General features: G+C 41.5%; 1 protein-coding gene across 4 annotated transcripts in view; it reads right to left on the reverse strand.

The window, feature by feature from the left end:
• RORA (RAR related orphan receptor A) overlaps positions 1 to 20,654 on the reverse strand; it is a 697,355-nt gene that overhangs the window by 157,716 nt on the left and 518,985 nt on the right. For all 4 annotated transcript variants that reach the window (XM_053927993.1, XM_053927992.2, XM_053927991.2 and 1 more), the window contains one exon: positions 19,337 to 19,366. In XM_053927993.1, coding sequence (XP_053783968.1) covers positions 19,337 to 19,366 — 30 coding nt within the window. The remainder of the gene's footprint in view (positions 1 to 19,336; positions 19,367 to 20,654) is intronic.

Raw genomic sequence — 20,654 nt, forward strand, 5'->3', positions numbered from 1 at the left:
CAAGCCAAACCCAATGAGGCACTGGGTCAAAAAGGAAGGAAGAGGAAAGGATAAATCCATTGACTGACACCCCAGGGGGCCAAGAGACTGTCTCCCCCCCATCAGTCGTGGCTGGCTCTACAGTAAAAATCACACGCTCAAGCTGTGACAGAGGAAGCTCTTGGTTTGGAACCCAACTACAAAGTATTCGCAAAGAGAGATTATGATCCAGTAGAGACTCTCTTTTCAGTATAACTAGAAGAATAGAAAGACCACTGAATAGTGGGGTTTGTGAGAAATAGGGGTCATATGTTGGCAGCCCTAGTTGCTTGCAGAATTGGCTCTGTGGGTTGGCACATAGCACCATGAATATTGGAAACCACGAATCTCTAATAGAGTTTCCTGAACAAAGTAAAAGGTCTTTCTGTGGACTGCCGGGTTAGAGACTGGCTCATGAAGGAAGCCCCTGGGCAACTGCCAAAGCCACCTGTGCATCTCACACTTCTTCTCTTCCTCTTCCTCCGGTTCCTGCCTGCCTTCCCTCCTTCTCTTCTCATTTTGGTTACGTGTCTCAGTGGGCCTTGCTGTAACTTATCTACGATGCTTCTGCCAAGCCCCAGAGGAAACAGGCTGTCTCCATGACAACTACGAACCGGAAATCCACAAGCAGCTTTGGACAATGGGACCAACCTTATTTCCATGGACAAAAATCAAGGCAAACTGAGTCCTTTGCCCCTTGGAGGACGAGAGGAGTTACTGACTCCTCCCCCTAACAAGGTCAGATCACGCTGCTACATTTGAAGGCCCAGAGAAGAAACAAACCTCCCTACATGAACAACAAAGCCAGTTCTTGAGAAGCTGAGTCAGAGTGTAAGACCCTTTAAGAACTTCTCCTTGGGAACCTGCAGTGGAAACAAAGTAATTCCCTGTTTTCATGTGTCCATTCTTAGCCTCCTCTACAGGATTCTTATCTTGGGTTCTAAGTTAAGTAGATGTTTCTTAGAAGGCCCCATTGGAGAAAAAAAGGGGAAGATGAGATGAGTTCTTCAAATCTCCAGGATTAGGTTTACCTTGGACACAGATAAATTAGCTGTCTTTTAATACCATAGTTTTGTTTATCTCTGGCCTGGAATGTTCTCTTGGCTCTTCCTTCATGCTCTGTTACACTACTTAGCCAGATCTTCATCCAAGGTGACTTCCAGGAGCCCCCAGTGGGAGGCAGGCCCTATGTCAGTCATCTCTCTTTCCTTCACATATGTATCCAAAGCACTTAGATGTGGCATCTGTGTACTTTTCTGTCTCTGTACTCCTGCCTCCTCCATGAGAAACAGGGTGGCAATGGTGATAGATTCGATCTTTTCCCTCTCTACACCTCCCATACCTTCCACATATCAGGAGGTCAGTAAGGTCAGGAGAATTCCTAAATGAATACACGAAATCTGTATTTCTTGGGCACCTGGTGGACAAAGGAATCCAGAATCCTGAGCAATGGACGGAGAAAGAGAGGAGCAAAGCCAGCAGATTCTGCCTCCACCGAGCACACCAACAGGGCAAAGCCCTCGGACTGTATTTCTATTTTTCATCCATTTGCACAACTATGTTTTTAGGACCCAGAAGCATGCTCTTCGTAAAGCTCTTGAAAAGACTGGGTAAAAATTATCTTATAAATGTCAGTCTGATCCTCTATCTCAATGAGCTGCTACTAAGTACAGTGCAAAAAAGAGAAAATTCAGCAGGGATGTTTGTGCTTAAAAGATTTGGGCCACAAATGCTAAACAGGATCCATTTTTCCATTTGGAGAAAAATGTACCACTTTCAATTGTGATGTTTGGAATGTCAGCTTACACTACAACAGGCCTTGGGAAAGGCATTCGAGGTGGCTGCCAGTCCTTGCAGAATCCCTTGGCCAAGTGCATCCTGCTGTCAGCCGAGCCTGTCATTTGAGTGTATTGACCTGTGCCCGACAGAAAGTCTATGGAAGGCAGAGGAGGAGGAACACACAGCAAACCTGCTGCAGAGCATTAGCAAGAACAGAATTAAAAATGATCACTTCTGGGACTTATCACACAACTTGGAAATAGTGTTCAATAAAAGAAAAGATAATTTGGGGCCACACTACTTGGAATGAACATCTGACACGCAGTCACTGGTCTGGATTTAGAAAACTGCTTTGATCCCCAGAGAGGAGCTTGTTAATGAGTATTTTAAAGGACGAGATTGAGGTAGCATGAGAGATTTGAAAAGGGTACTGGTTTCGAAGGGTTCCAGTCTTGCTTCACTTCTGTAAAAGCAAGTGGAACTGACTTTGAACAAGATACTTTATACCTTCCTGAGAAATGTCTTCATCTTACTACACCAGAGGCGGGGACACCAGATTAACGCTCTCTGGTCCCCTCGACTCTCAAGTCTGGGCCTTGATGATGATGATAACAAAAAGATTGAAAAACCAGAACTAATGCTCCCACTTTTTTTCCCTAGATGAAATGAAGGTGTGGGAACCTTACTACAAAAAGGTAATTTTTTCTTACATGTATGCTAACAATGAGTCAGGATCTTGAGAGCAATGTATGGACTTGACATAGTTTAAGAGATCACCATCCACTTCCCAAAGCTGACATGCTCTTCGGTATCATGTGCTTCTCCCTGAACACTAATTATCCAAGGTGGTCAAACCTCCAAAGGAAAAATAATCATTTTATAAGTTGTAAACAACAAGACGGTAAAGAAAAGTTAATCTATTAAAAGTATCAAAATACCTTACAGGAAAATTGAACAGTGTGATACATTTCATGTACTTCCCCTCCCTCCCCCGATAAGACAACGCTTCGCCATTCTGGCTTCACCTCTTCTAAGTCCCACCAAATATACTTGTTTTACAGAACATTTTAATGTAAATTTCATACATCTTGTCATTTTACCCACAACTACTTCAGTCTTCATCTCTAACTTATAAAGATTTTTAAAAAAACAACTACCATGCCATTATTATACCTGACAATATTTTAAAAATAATTCCTTAACATCATCTAAAATACAAGTCCATCGGTCATCTACATTTTTTTTTTTTTTAAGTTTTTGGCTTGAGTCAACATTTAAGCAAAGACAGAGGTGAAACTGATTTTGCCCTATACACAATCCTTTGTCTTTTAAATATTTCTTTTAGATGCTAACATTACTTAGACACAATGTATCTGGAACAAAACAAATGTGAAGGCCAATTTCATTGCTACTAAAGATTTCATTATTTGAAAGGTCTGAGTCTGTGAATCAGACACAAATACAGTTCAAGTCTCAGAACTGGAAAAATATCAAGTAATTCTTCTCATAGTCTTCTCAAATGCAGAAATAGTTTAGGCAACTTTAATAGTAAGCTTTAAAGATAGTTTGTTAAACTTTATAACATTCCCAGGAAGAAAACATCTGACACACCCTAGCCGCTGAATTTCCTAGACTGTACAGCAGCCCAACAGCAAACGGAGCACTTTCAGCTGGAGCTTCCTCTGCACTTCAAAAAAGGCATCTGGCTGAACCAGGCAACAGCCAGTCAGCTTTGTAAATAGGACTAAGAGCCCTGAACTGTCGCAGACTCAGACTTTCGGGAAGGGGGAAGGTGAACAGTTTCTCCATTCAGCTTCCACGAGGCCTCTCTGCTAACACACAGGCACTGCTGTGACTCATAACGAGAAATACTGTTTTATAACACCAGTCTGTGTTTTGTAACACACACTGAAACACACAAAATAAGACGGTTCAGAAACCCAAACCAAGCCCTGTGTCTAGGCACCGGTATCAAGATCTCCAGATGTCAGGGTGACTATTTAATCCAGATAAAGTAGGTACGGCCTTATCCCTTTCCTTGGCGAGAAAGTGGAGGCTTCCTGCCTGCTGCTGCACATGCCCACAGGAGGAGCCACCATGAATGCAGTTTTCTTAAAACAGAAGCATTTTCAGACTTGCGTTTTCCTGGACAGCTGCCTGGTGGCTGTAATACATAATAAGGGCGTGTAATTGACAGTACTGTGAATCACTCACTGAAATTCTGGCAAAAAATAAATAAATAAATAAACTAAAGAAAAAGAAAAAAAGAAAAAAGAAAAAGAGAAAAATACAGAGATATTTTTTTTCAGGAAAAAATTAAGAAGTAAATTCATCCTGTCCATTGAAAATAGCAATTACTTTACATGTGAGTTCATTAGCTACCTTAGATGAAAAAAATCACTCTAATTTGCACTGTCTATCAGCACATGTAAAGAAGAGTGGTTGCACAATGCCTGCAATTGGATGGGTTGGGTCGGACGTATTCTGTGAAATGGCAAATTTAGATGGGTTACTTGATACAGCATACATGGAATTCCTCTCCCAGGAGCGAATTACAGGAGTTACTGTCCTCCCAAAAGATTTTGCCACTTGAAAAGCTGCTGTCTGTCAGGACCTTGTAATTATTATGGTAATAACCAGGGCAGACTGATCAAGATATTGATGGCAATGGGCAGCTTCAGAATTCCTTTCACTAGGGCTCAGACACAGGGACCTCCAAAATAATGGCTGGGGATTTTCCCAGGTAGGAGCTGTTGGAACCATGGAAGCTTTTAGGCCAGGTAAAGGGTTTCTCTATTCTATTGATTCTCTTTGAATAAGGGAAAGAACAATCTGAATTAACTTCACTATCAATCTGAAAGGGGCCCCTCTTTTCCAAGGCAGAGGCACAGAAACTAAACCCTGGAGAGCCATGAAGATTGAGTTCCATTTAGATAAACCCCCGACTCCATCGGAGCTGTACAGGTTCAGATATTTGGCTGAACCTTCAGCATCTGTGAAACTGGAAAGCCTGTGTTCAGCTCTGCGAGGTGCCTTGAGCTGCTGGTTCTGCAGGGAAGAGAGGTGTTCTAAACTGTGAAAATCTCAGAAATGCATGAAGAAAAACTTGGGACTTTAGAATGTTGGGGAGATACTCTTTGAACCAAGAAAGAAAGAGTCAAAACACTTAGCTTTTTCTCTCCTTATAATAAATACTTCATGAAGACAGTTGGGATTGATTTTCTCACGTGGGATTTTCTCATAAGTAAAATTGAAGTCAAATTTCACGAAATCACAGGTTACGTCAAGACTCTGAGAAATAAAACTGAAATTCGTTCTGTATTTTATCACTAATTACTACTGAGAAGCTTTTTTAATATGACAGCCATTGAGGGAAGGGATTATTGGCTGGGGATGGTGCTCATCTTGGACAGGCCCCACTAATCTCCAGTTTAATTCCAAGTTCATTTGCAAGTAATTGCTAACAGGCAAAATAAGGATGGAGTCCCATAAACCACTAAAAGGGCAGACATTATGTACGTACATAAACCCTGAAAAACATTTCAGATATTGTATCTTAATTGTAAGACAGTCGCAGACTGTCACAATCTGAAAAGTAACATGTACTATGTATATAACTAGTTCCTCTTGCAAGCATTCTCTTTGATTCTATATGAATACATTTTACATGAGCCCAAAGAGGAGGAAATAGTTATTTTTTTCAATTGAGAAAAATGTGTTAACTCTCTGGAATGTCCACATGTAGAAAAATAAAACATCGTATAGAATTGCACACACGTATGATTTATAATGCACATATCCAGGGCCAGAAATTCTAACGAAGAACCTTATTCAACAGAAAAAAAATTTTTTTTTTCAGCATTTGCAATTCTGGTCTTCCACAATGCTGAGGCCAAGCGTATATTTTATTAGTTTAAATCCTACCTAAGCAATAAAATGTGTGTCGTTTCAAATAAAGAAACCATGTTTTTCACAAAAGTTAAGTTAAATGTCCACTGTGGCCCCCTGCAGTGATGCTGTGGTATGCCACCCAGAGCCCCCCCTTCAGGACTGAGACCCGTGTTCCTCTGGGACCTGGCGTGTTGATTGCCAGTGGCTCACCCCTGAGACTTGCCTTGAGCTAAAAGGAGCTGCACAGTCCAAGATTATGCCCCTCCCAGGAGGGAGCTGGTACCCAGTGGCTAGCTGATACAGGGCAAAACATCCAGCCCCCTTGCCTTGATTTGGGACATCTCTCCAGAAACACCCCTGCTTCTGATCTCTCTGTGGCATCTGCTGAGCTCAGGCTGCAACGGGTGACTTCAATTTCCCCTTCTGCCCAGTCTAGCTTCCTTTATCCTGCATAGGTGTTGTTCCTAAGAGCACTCCCCAATCAACTTTCTGTGTGCAAATCTGAGCGTCTCAGAGCCTCCTCTCTGGGGACCCAATCTAAGATAGCCATTTATTTAAAGATACTTTAGTGGAGTGGCAAATTAGGAATAATGATGAATTTTAGAGGGGAATATGGTAGAATGTCACTTTATTCAGTGTGAGGTAGACCCAGCCTAGCCTTTATGCAAACAGGGTTGTTTCCAGAAGTTTTCTAAGTCTAGAATTGCGTGGTGAGCTCACTTAATGGTGATCATATAACTTTAGGATGAAGTTTTACTATTGCCTTAATATAGAAGAATCATGGACAGTAGGGAGACCCTTTGGCCATATACGGAATGTTGGCAGTTGGCTCTTCTGTGTTTCAGGGGTTTATTAACCCAAGCCTGGTAGAACTCTTCCTCGTAAGTGACACTCTGGGATAGAATGAATAAGAACTCACTGGCCATTAAAAGGTAGCTTAAGCACTAGGAGAGTCTGTGAGAATGGGACCCATATTGGTCATATTGTTCATTAGAAATCTAACTTAAGAGAAACACATCAACAGAATCTCAGGTAAAACAATTTAGGGCAATAAAAACACATTCTTCTAAACGATACTGTCTCCCAGTGGCTCCCATAATGAAATTGAGAACATTTTCCTGTCTCTCAAATCACCTCAGTTCTATGCAGGATTTGGGAACTTCCCCAAATCAGGCCATGGAGAGTTCTTTGATTTAGAACTCTTAGTCGGAACTCTATGGGGTGGGGGGAGCGGTAGGGGGATGGTGGTGTGTAGGTATGTGTGATGGTGAAACAGTTTTTCCTTTTTCAACCTGAAAACCATAGTTGGAGCTGCCCTCTGGGATGGCTTGCGCTTTGATGGCACTTGCCCGTGTGAGACGGCAACACAAAATGAAGACAGCGCCCCTTGGTGCATTATTAAAGACCCCCGCCTGAGAAAGGAAAGGGATGAGAGAGGCTACGAGAGACGACACTTCCATCAAAAACCAACTCCAGAGTCCCAAAAGGTCTTCTTACTTCATCCTGTTCTCATTCAGCTTGCTAATAAATACCTAATGAGAGAAGAATTATTGTGAAGCTGAGAAACCTAGGGTTTAAATTTCATATGAAGAGACAGACTTGCATTAGAAGCAAAGGACATTTATTCTCCTATTATAATAATTCCAAAGTGCTTTTTGACCTTGAAAAAAAAAATCAGTGTGAAGATAGAATTGGTTAGGTCATCGCCTAAGGAGGCATAAAAGGCCACTAGAAAATAAATTAAAATTAAAATAAAAATAGATTCTTTTATTGGGTCACATCTCATCCTCTCATTTATAAGCATGGTTTCCACTCAAGGAATTGATACTGCAGGGGATAATTTCGTTCCTCTTGTTTTGACTCAAGAAAAAGTTACAAACAAAAGTAGGGAGGAAGCCACACATAAAGCTGCAAAGACAGAGGATTCCTTGGAAAAGCAGACAGAAACCAAGATTGTGAGCAGCTGCTTATGAAGTGGACAGTAGCTTTGAAATCATTGATCCCTGCTAAGTCAAGGGGATACACTTACATTCCAGACTAGACAGACATGGTAATGTCACGTGTGCTGACTTGGAACAAATCAATGTCATACTTTTCCAGATTTTCCCTTAGAATTCAGTAAGGAAGCTAGGGCTATCAGAACATCTACGTCCCAAATTGTTTAACACACAAGGATCCCATTTCCTCTACAGACCTGACGAATACAGGGTATCTCCCTTGGTAGAATATATCACCTATTCCTGGAAAGATCAGCCAATTCCTTTCTCTAGTAGGTAGTTTTCTCTTTTACATTCAAATAGATACCAATGGTAACTGAAAATATCTCTATTTTACTCTATAAATTTGAGTATCTGGTTTATAAAATCTTGTACTAATAATGCAAACACATGGTATTTAAGAGGTCACTCAGAAAAATAACACATCCCTCATCTTTAGAATGATAAACAAGTATTTTTAAATCTTTTGGATGAGATTCCAACTCATATCTTACACACTGCTAAAGGAAACTTTAAAGAGACCCATCCTAAACCTAAGGCTCAAAATACATGTGGTAAATTGCCAGACATCAAAAAGCCCTTTGAGATACAGTATTGGTTTCCGTGCTAATATAGCACAAGTCTCACAATATAGTTTCAAATAATAAACCTATGTTCTTCCTTAAAGCTGTTAACAATGGGAAGATTATTATTTTTCCCTAGAATCAAGTGTGTAAGAAAACTGGTCATAAAATTGTGTATGTACACAGATAACACATACACTTATTTAAAATCTATAGATATTAAATGAGCACATAGTAGATACCAATGACTACACTAAGCTCAAGGGTTACAAAAATGATTAAAGCATACCCAATGGGACAAAGCTACACAAACAACCACTATTCCACAATACGTGTTCTGCACTGTCCTCTTAACGAGGTAGGTGGAGGACCTGCAGCAATTGACAAGGTGGGGTTGGAGGAGGCTTTGCATGGTGAGTGGCGTTTGTGCCAGCATTCGGGGGAGCAGTAAGACTTCGAGAGGTGCCGTAGTTGGTGAAGGACGTCCCAAGACAAACAAGATGCAGGAGAAGCAAAGGCACTGGGGCTTGCCCATGCATGGAATCTTCTAGGAACTGGTCACTGAGAACGGGAAAAACTGCTAGCACAGTAAAAGTCAAGGAAAGAACAGTGGAAAGATAAAGAACAGATTGTGAAGGGCCTTGAATACTAGGAAGTTTCGACTCCTCAGGCAATGGAAAACTCTGGAAGGCTATGAAGGCAGTAGAACGAGGCGATCCTGCCGACAGTGGAATTCCAGAGCAGTCTATAGTTTTTCTTTTTCTCTGGGGGAGGGAAGAGCTGGGACTGCTGGATGTCAAGGTAGTCTTTTCTAATATGCCCGGGCTCAGAGATCAGAATTTAGCCCAGGTCTGTTCTTAGCACGTGAGAATTCTTCATACCACTAGAAAAGATTCTGACCTCCCCACTAAAATGTTCACGACGGTCCCTCCTCCCGTCAGTGTTCTGTTATAGTCCCACAGCAAAGCAAGAGGAGTGCCAGGCTGCGTCCTGAGTACTCTGCTCTGCAGATTTACTGCCTGATAAGCCTTAAGTTAAAAAAATATTTCAAGCTCAATCTGTCACTAACAACTTCCCATGGTTTGCTGTTTCCTGAGTAGCCTGGCCACTGGGAGACCGAGTGTCTGGTAGTGTGTTCAATGGTGAGTCTCACCAACAACGGCTCAGTTGTTTTTTGTGTTACACACACCAGCACACCGAAACCCTTTCCGAGCTCCAAAGCCAAGCTGATGATGAACAATGAAAAACTGATTTTCTTCTCTTACTTGACTACCTTTGTTAGAAATCTTTGAATCTATAGAGTGCATGGATAGTAAAGAACACAATACTCATTTTCTAAATTATTTGATTCCTCTTCATGACAGTCCCTTGTGGCAGGAAAGTAGTTAGTCTGCAGGCAGGATAAATCTAGGACCAAAGAGATAAGCTAATTGGAAATCACTGTTTGGTGGAGTCGGGGGCAGAGTTAGCAGCAGCATTCCTTGGTAGCTGCTTTCCCGGGGAAGCCCGAGAGCCTTGTTCCCATTGCAGGCTTAAACGTCCTCAATCCATGTAGATCAATTTGGATTCCTGAGCCCAAATGACAAGCTAAACTACCAGTAATGCCTTGCACGGGGTTTTAAGCGACATAATCAACCGGAGTGGGACTTGTGTCATTTAGACTTTGTCTCCTTAAAAATCAAGAGTAACAGCAGTAAGAGAGAAGTTTTTAACAAGGAGGAAAACCCTAGACAGTTGTCTCTAAGATTCTTCACCACAGCTTCAAGGACAACCAGGAAAAGAGCTGCTATTTGAGGCAACTTCATTATAAAATCATTTTTAATAAGCAATCTTAACAAAGAGAGGGAATACTCTTGTGGAGAAACCCTCCAGGGACCCAGAGGCTGCCCAGTTAAGTTATTAGGAAGTTTCACACAAGGGACCAAACAGCTATTTCACTGGCCTCGGGGGACAGAGTTTAGTTTTCACCTGTTCTCTAGAGGCACTGGTGTTATCCTGTCTACTAACAGCACAGCCTGGTAACAATCAATTATCCTGATGCCCCAGCTGGGTGAGGGAAAGTGAATCTTCAGTTTTGTCGACACAAAAAGACATGGTGTCGCAGAGACAGATAAATTAACGTGATACAGTTCATTATACACTGAAGACGTTTATGAACATGTAGCCTACAAAAATGCCTCCAACGGACCTTAGTGTTCCTTAAGTGAAACAACAGAAAATCGTTCTTGGAAATTAACACCAACAGAGAGAAAAGGAAGCATAATTATCCTCTAACTGTACTGTTCACTTATGTGAGAGACATAATTCTTTGATGAAAAAATAATAACCCCTGCAGTTTACTCTGCCTACCTACGTGGGAACAAGATTGGAGTTTGGGTTTCAAGTTTTAGAAAGGTATGTGTGGCTGAGTCTAAACGGGTTGGAAAGACACAGACTCCTAGTGTATTACAGGGGCCTCCTGCCAATTAGCAGTACGAACAGAAGATACAAAGACAACCATGAGCCACACAATGCAAAGTGCACTTATATTTTTTGAGCTTCACTGCTCATTTCATCCTTCTGAGTCTAATGAAATGGGAAAAACTGGTCTTCCAAGTAGACCTTAAAACTGGGGACACAGAGAAAGATTGAAATACTTGTTCTTTAATCCTCACCTGAAGATATATTTGTTGATTTTAGAGAGAAAGGAAGAGGGGAGAAAGAGAGAAGAGAGGCGAGAGAAGAGGAAGAGAGAAGGCGGGGAGGTGAGAGAGAGACAGACAGACAGACGTCAGTGAGGGACAGAAACACTGATGTGAGAAACATTGATCGGTTGCTTCCTGCACACACCCCAGCAGTACGTATCCTGAGCAGGAATCGAACCCACAACTTTTTTGCCGTATGGAATGATGCTCCAAGCAACTGAGCCACCTGGCCAGGGTGATACTCTTTTTCTTTAATAATCAGAACAGCCTTCCCTTTTTGGACTAGATCTCCCCTGCTCAATAAGCACGTTTTTTACACAGCTGATCAGAGGAAAGGCCAGGAAAGGACTTCTATCTAAAGATAAGAGTTTTGTCCGAGTTCAGGGAAGGGACTGACGTATAGAACATTTTGTTCATGTACCTAAATGACAGCAGCAATAAAACGTTGTTCACAGGTCACTGTATTTTTCACACATGTTCTGTGGCTTCACATTGGTTGTTATGAGATAAAGCCAAAACCTTATCTCTGTTCTTCAAGTCTCTCTTTTCCTTGTAAATACCCTCCTCCAGTCAGACGGGTCTACACCACCCTCCTCCAAACCCTCTGCTGACCTACCTTATAACACCTAATGCTTGCTGCGCTTCTGGACCGAGCTCAGCTCACCACTAGTGTTCCCAGCTCACACAGACAAAACGACTCGGATCACAGCCCCGTGTTTTCCTGCAATTCGTTCATTCCTGAAAGTTCTTCAAGTGGCTCTGTCCTTTCTCTTCCTCTGATACAGACTAAACCACTGGAGAGGGAGGAGTATCAGTTAAACTTTCTATATTACACAGTGCCCAACACAGGGCTAGGCACAGAGTAGGGGGAGGAAAACACTAAGCTAATAAAATCTTTCTGATTCCCAGCCCTATCCTCTCTCTACAGGGATTGGCTGGGGTCTGCTTTCTAGCCTTCCTTCCCAAGACCCCTGTACGATAGGCATCTGGAGTATTACCATATCCTCTCCTCCCTCTTGCCTCCAAAAAGAAAATTTAAAATAATGGATTTATGGATTAAGTCTCTTTCACTGAATCCAAACCTCAATCTTGCACATGTTAGCATTTTCTGCTCTTTAATATGCCTTTAATTATTATGCATGGCTGTTAATTATTTAGGCCATTAGGAGCTGGGGTCCATGTCTAGGAGATCGACAAAGTAAAACAGGGGAAGAGTTATCACTCCTATCTAGGCAGTGTTTCCCCGGAGGTGAAGTGCAGAATGTTCCACTGTAAGGAATCTTGGGCAGTCAAAGGAAAAAGGGTAATTGAATAGCTTAGAAAAGAACACCTTAGTCACTGCAATGTACAGATATGGATATCAGCTATATCAAAAGGCCCAAGCGACTACAAATACACTAAGTTCCTGGCAGTGTAGTTGATAAGGCTGGTGTAAAAAATTGCATGTAATTTATAAAGAAAGTGAATGGAGACCAATAACTTTCTTCATATTTCAAATATGTTGGCATGTATTTGAAATATGCTTCTCCTAAGTTTTTATTCCTTTGGCTGCAAAGAGAGAAGCTGATATAACTGTAAATCCAGACCTAAATTCAGGTCTGCTTGAGCATACTCAAACCCTTGATACTTAATTCTCTTATGTATCCTTTTGATATGTGTTTCAGTTCCCTGGGCATTCTTTTAGCTTTGATGGTTTTATTTGTTTTGGGTTAGGTTTCAGGGAAACCACAGTATCCTGAATCATACTACCTCTTAGTGGCAATGAATTGTCAAGTTGGTCTGACAAAAGAGTAATAAAGAAATTTATTAAATGTCTCATTAACATCCACTAAGGGCTTTGTTGTATTGGAGAATGGGTTCATGCTGTAAGAAACATACATTACTGTTGGTGTGGGAAACACAACCATCTTAGAAGCCAAAGTGGCCACTTTGAACCATTCTTTTATTATGAAATCAGCTGAATGGTATGAACAGTGACATGAGTGGATGCCAGTTCTTTCAGGAAGATAAGTAATGATCATTTTTCAGGTAAGACGACTGCCTAGTTTCTAGTAGCCCACCTTCTTTAAATAAATGCTTTCATATAGTGGGAATAACTCCCCCCCTTTCTTATAATCAGTTGGTTCTCCAAGCTTAGAAGCCTTCACAGTTAAAATAATCGCGTGGTCACATAAAACCTGAGTCAATTGTAAGAATGACTGTGTCACACTGGGCTTTCTTCCTATATTTAAGAACGGGAGGACCACTCTAAGGAATGAAGTTCTCTGGTAAAGTGTTTAGGCTCTGGACTGGCTTCAAATCCTGGCTCCACCACATACCAGCTAGTTGTGGGACCCCGGGTCTCAGTTTTCATCTATGGAGTGGGGCTAGCAGCAATTACCTCCTGCACAAGATTGTGGTAAAGATTAAATAAATTAACACCTATAAAGTGCTTAGAAAAGCATCTAGCACTTAGTAAATGCTCCAAAGCTATTACTTAATGTTGATATTGGAGATAATGGTGTGGCACCTATGTGTATGCACGGAGTCAATGTACTCTATTTTGAGTCCTGGCTCTGCCCAGTACCGGCTGGATGAGTCTGTAAAGTTTTTCACTTCTCTAAGTAACTGATCTCTCAGATAAATTTTCTCATCTAAAATGGGCGTGCAAGTAGTACAAAGCTCATGGAGCTGATGAAAAGATTGAATGAGGCCCGGAGCGTTCGACATCCAGCTCTTCTTTACAGATCAAACCAATCATGTCTAAGAGTGTATTACTAAATATGTAACAAAACTATCGAGTATATACCTGTACGGAGTAGACTAGGCACTTTCGCTTTGCCCCTAGTAGTGAGCAGGGATTTTCAAGAGCCATTCACCATCCCAGTACACCCCTTCGAACCCTTGTTATGAAACAGAACACAAATACTTTTTGTCCAAGTTTAATTCATGAATCTGAGGTCTTCTAACAGCAAACTTGAACCAACTGGATGCTCTGATGGAAACACTTAGCTAAATATTCTGGGTTTTTTCAAATGGAATTCACAGATCCTCACCAAAAACTGTGGGTTTTAATACCATGTGAATCTTCTACCTTGGAAGAACTGACCAGCAGGGCCAAGTGCAGTCCATTTATACCCTAATATGATGAAACAGAAATCCTGTGAAGCTCAGGAAAGCTTGGCTCTAGCCTCACAGAGTGAGTCTAAACAAGGTGAAAGGTTTCTAGACAGTACGGGAGCATTTTTACTTCCTTGGAGTAGCTGACTTTGAAGGGACTAAAGAGGTTTCCTCTGGGTGAGAGTGGGAGAAGATGAGCAGAAGGAATAGTTTTTTAGCACCCAGGGCCAAACCTCCTCCTTTCCTCTCATTGCTATTGCACGCTTGGACCACAGCATCAGAATCCTGGATGGCCTCTCTAACGTGTTTCTCCTTCCCCACACTTTCAGCTCAGTCTCTCTCCAGTTGTGATGTGAATTTTCCGGAAATCGTACACTTGGTATTTGTGTTTCAGATGGTTTCTGTGGCTATGTCTCTCCACTATCCACGCCCCACCCCCCACCCCAGTTCCCACCTTCAATCTAGTTTGTAAGCTTCTTGAGGGCAAAGAACCTGTCAGCACACAGTAGTCTCTCATTAAATGGTTGTCCATTGGTTAGCCTTCTGAGTGGCCAGCCTCTGTTCACGCAAGCTTAATGTCTGGGAGAGCCAGTGGCCTTAGCAAGCTAAGAAATGAATCCTCTGGCTCCTTGGTGAGCGCTAGGTTGTCTCTCTTCCTGACTGTTTGTCAATGGTTGGACAGGATCTGGATGGAAGCCTACTTAAAGAACTCCAGTATGGCTTCTTCTCAGGTCTGTCTTAACGAAACACCCAGCCAGCAACTGAAATTATAATTGCTGTGAGTCACGCCATGAGTCACATGGGTTGTCACAGCAACCTACTAACTATATAACCAAAGCCCCTTCCATTAGCTCTGCCAAGAATGGTTCTTGAGTTTTCCTGGACTGTGAAAATAACATGGGTGAGCCCCAAGTCTGGGGTTGCTAAGAGTCTACAATCAAAAGGAATGGCCTCAAGGAAAGGAAAAGAACACGAGAAAATAGAGTTATTCTAGTTCTTGGACCTCCTGAGGAAATGACAACAATCATGACAAATTGTTGGGTTGGTTATGTGATATCAACAAATGCCTAAGGAGAGGAGGGTGAGGCCTCAAAACTAATTTTATCTAAGTCAAATTCAAAGCCAAGTCTCTAGGGTAAAGTGAATGCGTTAACCTACTCCACTTTAAATGATTGCGATAAATACTTTTTCTTTTTACAGATACAAAGGATTATTCCTCAAAGAACTATCCTGATTTGTTCTAAAATATTTTTTACTATTGAGGACTAAGTCTCTACAGTGTTTTAATTTTATACTTTAGGTATTAGCCTGCTACGGCCAGACTTAATATACTAGATTACCTTTCAATGCAATTTCTGTTAAAATTAAACTAGTTTGGAGGGTTCAGAAGCACACTTTGTTATTTTGGGGGGAAGAGTGACATTAAATTATATAAACCGACCCGTTTCCCCGACTGCTTACTGAGTAAGCTGCAGTTTCCACACGTTTGTAAGTGCCTGTTTCTGGGGGTAGAAGAAAGCAAGCAGAACAGACTGAAACAGGAAGGATAAGGAATATAAACAAGGATGAGATCAGAAGGAAGTAGCCATGGTCTGTTGCCCCTGGAAGCAATCCAGAAGCCTACCAGTTATCTCTTTGGTCTCTGACGTGGTGGCTGGCTGATACAAGCCCAAATTCCACGACGCTACACTTCCCAGTAGCTGGCAGTAGCTAAGATGATCTGTTGCATTTTTCCCTTTTTTACCTCCATATTTGTCATATTCTAGCATTTCAGTGAATGAAGAATCATCCAAGGAGAATTCGATTAAGTAAGAGGTCAGGAGCAAATGACCAGTTGTCCTTGGCAACTAAGAAAGAGCAAGATAGCAGCTGATTCCAAGAAAAAGATCCTTATCCACATGGTAATATTTCATCAGGAAAGAGACCAGAACAAACTCGTGAAACACCAAAGCGAAAGCAATCTTGGACGTGTCCAACTAAATACAGGTGCTATATAATCACCACAAAAATTAAACTGAAATTCTGTACCACAGTGTAAAATTTCTCCAGTATGTCTCTACCCCACAAGTAATAACTCCCTTTTATGGTCCCATACCAAAAAACAACAGTAACATTTCCTAACAATGGAAGAACATCAAAAATGTAAGAATTCCTTGACCAATTTGGTCATGATGACTTTGTACCAGAAACCCGAAAGCTCTGTCCTTCCCCATGGGCCAAGTAAAGGTAACGACAAACATGAGAAGTGTTTATTTTCTTCTCAGGAATTCAGGAGAATGCCTTCTCAAAGACCGTGCTTATGGATTCCTCTGAAGCTAACAATAAGATTTCCTTTCCTGGGAATTTCTGGCTCAACTCATTCCAAAACATTTTTTTTTAAAGTAATACCTGTGCTTTCCAGATAATAAGGTGGCCTAAAATATTATCAGGTGTCACAACTATTCAGGTTCATTTTGTAGTTCCTGTACCTCTGACTGGGGTACCTGCGAGCTGACACTCTGGTCTGATAATATATTCTACAACTGTACATGTTAATTTGTAAGTTGAGCCATCTCTCTGCGAGGGCCATGAGGAAAACCAGAGTGAAAGTGCTAATAGGGGGTGACTTCAGCTGTCAAGGACGATGTAGTCAAGCCTGGACCAAGGTTTCCAGAGCCCTGGCTAAAAATGGCAGTCGTGAGACAGTCCAAAAATGAATTCATACACTTCACTGATAGTGAAACTTTCTGAAGAACAGATGTCAAGATGATTTAAGAGGAGCTGGAATTTAACGTCTTAAGAAAACTTATAGGCAAGTTAGGACATTTCCGTTTTCAAGAAAAATCCGACAGATGCTAAAGAAGTCATTTGAGTGACTGTTATTAGAGAAAGAACCGGCTGATTTTCTTCCTCCTCACAACTTGTGGGCCCTGTAGAGATGCTAAGATCAGAAATATGATGGGCTCTCTGCTCTGTTTGATGACAAAAACAATCTCCACATTTAAGTGGCATAAGACTTTTACTAACATGCAACTTGGACAATTCAATTTCTTCTTGGCATGTGTGAAGTTTAGTGCCGACTGTCTACTCAGGTGCTGTTTATCCCAACTCGACTGGCTGTTTTATTTTGGGTCTCCTTCCCCAAATCAGGAAAGTAAATGTCAACCAAAAAAACAAAGACGATTTCTGATCTAAATCTTTCTGTCCATTTAATACTTGAATTACATAAAGGGAGCTTTATTTTAGGTTTTTCTACATTTATTTTATGCTTAATATGTATGAATTTTCCTGCTCATTTTCTTAGTTAGAAAGGCAATCCAAATCTGCCCATTCTGGCTATATCCTGATTTTATTTTAAAGCAGGCATATAGCTGATGGAGTTAGTTAAGCCTCTGCTGCAGGGCCAACCTGCTTATATTGCCTCTTATTGGAAATTCAGTTTTCCTCACTAGCCACCACTCTCATGCTGTCACCTAAATCCTTCCATGAATTAAAATCCAACCACAGGTCATTATTTCTTCAATAGACCAATGAAATGACTCTCGGGGATGACAATTCCTTGAAGATCCATACGGATGGACAGTCTATATATTAACAAAAATCTATGGTCTCTGTCTCATTAGTTGAGGAGGACTCTTGGTATCCAATGAAATTGAACTAGTGTTTCTGTCCATTTATCTAAGAGCCAAGTCGTAATGCAAATAGTCAGTGGCTTTCTGTATATTGCCAGGTGGCCAGGAGTCCATACCCCAAACCACCATGAACAGCAGGCACAATCATCCGCCCCTGTTTGGGAGAGGCCCAGGACTGAGCTAGCAGAAAGACTGAATTACTTACCACCTCTAGAGTGGGTCCCTCCAGGCCAGGGACGAGCTCATGGGCAAGGCTGTGCAAGGAAGCGTTCTGTACCATGCCTGCCCTGCGGATATACAGAGGACTTCAGTCTCCTGTACTGTCAATCTCTCAGTCATCATGAGCTCAATTATGCACCGACAACAGCAAGAACAACAACAACGACGACAACAAAACAATCCCCAAAAAGCTAAGGGCCACAGACTACCCTGATGGAGGGACGGCCAACTGGAGCTGTGCATTGAAAGATGGAGGTGCTGTCCTGATCGTGTGTCCATTACAGGCCTGACCTTCTCATCTTTCCTCAAGTATTCCATTGAAGCTCGTGGGGGAGCCACATGGAGAGACTGTAGGACTGAGCCCTAAAAGTCAGGCAGCTATCAGATTTGGTGGGATTTTTTTTTTTTTTTGCTTTTTTATTTGCTACAAATACAGATAGACAGACAGACAAACCCAAGAGTAGGTTTCAAGAATCAACTAAGGCACAAGATAAACTACTTTGATGTTACACAGATTTTTTCCCCCAAATGTTTCACATGAAATAAAAACATTTTTAAAGTGTAATTAGGAAAAATTGGGGGACATGTCTTTGTCAGCCCTAAGTTGTGCCATAAATACCTCCACTGCTTGCCTTAGAAGGATGCCAAACACATCTCAGAGGTAGCACATATCTGTGATCTAAAATAGTCATCAAATTCTCATGACACGATTAATTCAAAGTCTAAATATGCTGGTCCAGTCCAGTGAAAGTTGACTGCCTGCATCAAGGACGTATTAGTTTCATCCTGAGGTTCAAAGCACAGTCAAACATCATTGATCAGATTGCAAATCACAACACTTTACATTGACGTGAGTTTGTAAACTTATAGTACAGTTTGAATGAAGGCAATTGATGAAAGCAGTTGAACCTGAGAAGTGCGAGTGAGTACAAAGTATAAATCCAGCGCACATTTCCACATCAAACTACCGATGCCATTAACCGGGGCCCCGGGAGGCCACACTCATGGTCAAACAACAGCGCCTACATTCCCAGTCAGTATCTCTGCTCCACAGACACAAGTACGAGACGGCCTAAATCGGGAACTAGTGGTGAGGGAAAGGAGACCAAAGTGTAAAAGAAATCAAAGTGATATTTCCTAGAAACATGACTCTTCTAAGAAGGATCCAGTGTAAGGATGATCAGTAAGTAATTAATTGATCCTCCCAGCTACACTTTATGTTTTTCTTCTACAGCTTAATGGCTTCAGTCACTAGAATTCATCAGAATATGTCTAGACTCTCTTTAACACACACTCAGTACACACAGGTGGAAATGCACCACTTCTGACCACTACAGGTAGAAAAGTATGACCTCTGCTGAGCATGGATCACAGCTGAAACATTAGTTTATACTTGAAGGGTCACAGCAGCCAGACATATGCGAATTCCAACTCTTCAGAAAACGTGGGACAAGGAAAAAAAATGCATTACTTACATGTATGTGTCTTCTTCGTTACTGAGATACCTGGAAGAGAAGAAATAATGACAAAGGTAAGAAAGCATCGTGCATGTGCTTCTCGGCACATACATTGTTCGCAGTGTACTCAGGAGCACAGTGTGTTCAGACGGTGATGGACAGATAGGGTTAGGCTTCATCTTTCATGGCCACATCACTGGACCGACCCCGGAGTAATGCCACCATGAATGACAAGGACAGTGAGCATCACCTACTTGATTTGACAGGTTCTGTGGTAAAAAAAAAGAAGTAGCACAGATAATAGTTAAACAGGGTGAGAGAAAACTCTTATTTTTTATTTTAAATAGGGGAGATAATCATCTTTATAGGTAGAGTGGGGAAGATTTAAGACTCAAGAGAATGATGCCAACCTAGTCAGACAACAGAGCAATTAACTTGCTGTGGCCATTGATTCTATGTTTACTTTTTAATGAAAATGACTCTTCCTGCTTGCCTGAAACACAACTCTTAATGGTGAGGGGAAATACATCCTCAAAATGTACCTATCTGTCCATACTCATTAGGGTCAGAGGGGGAAGGAATGGTAAACAAAGCCAAAATGAACACAGACAAAGATAGTATGAAAACATGGATTCATGACTTCGCCCCCTTGATAGTTCCAAGATTATCGACAGTGAGCAGGTGACGAATGGAACCAGGCAAGGTCAGGCACGGAAGTCTACCTAAGGATAACTCGAACGCGTGCTCAGTGCAGACAGTACCATCTGCATCAGGGGTACCGCCTCTCGAACTCTTCCTGCTTCGTTCTGCCTGGGGGATATTCTTGAGACCACATGGGCTCGAAGATCAAAAAACTCTTGAAAACTTTTTGCCTGTGACTAAGAACTGTGGTAAACCTTGAAAATTTTTTCTTTCAAGGTATTAAGAGAGCTATTTAACCCTCCTCTGGAAAGTTAAAGTTGTTAAAAAATGTGGCACCCACATCAGACTTATTACTTAGCTATGGAACATATGGTACAGGGAAGAAATCCATTTTGAAATCCATGGTAGACATTTTTTTTTTCAGTTAGTTTCAAAGTCGTACGCCAAGACCAAAATCACACACTTGCTCCCCCCACAACTTTCCAAAGGACTTATTTAGGAAGCTGAAATTACATAGCCCAATGCAAATTCTTCTTTTCCTTTTTATTGAGGAAAACTAAGCTATTGTTTTTCACCATGTTTGAGTTGGCTTCCCAAAGTGAAGTTAGAACTTTCTGCAAAGAGCCTCGAAGGCTCTCCCACACGGGAACTGAAAAAGCATTCCAGAACTTTTTGAAATCAGCTTGATCATGGG

Source organism: Desmodus rotundus, chromosome 7, assembly GCF_022682495.2.
Source record: "Desmodus rotundus isolate HL8 chromosome 7, HLdesRot8A.1, whole genome shotgun sequence".
Classification (NCBI taxonomy): domain Eukaryota; kingdom Metazoa; phylum Chordata; class Mammalia; order Chiroptera; family Phyllostomidae; genus Desmodus; species Desmodus rotundus.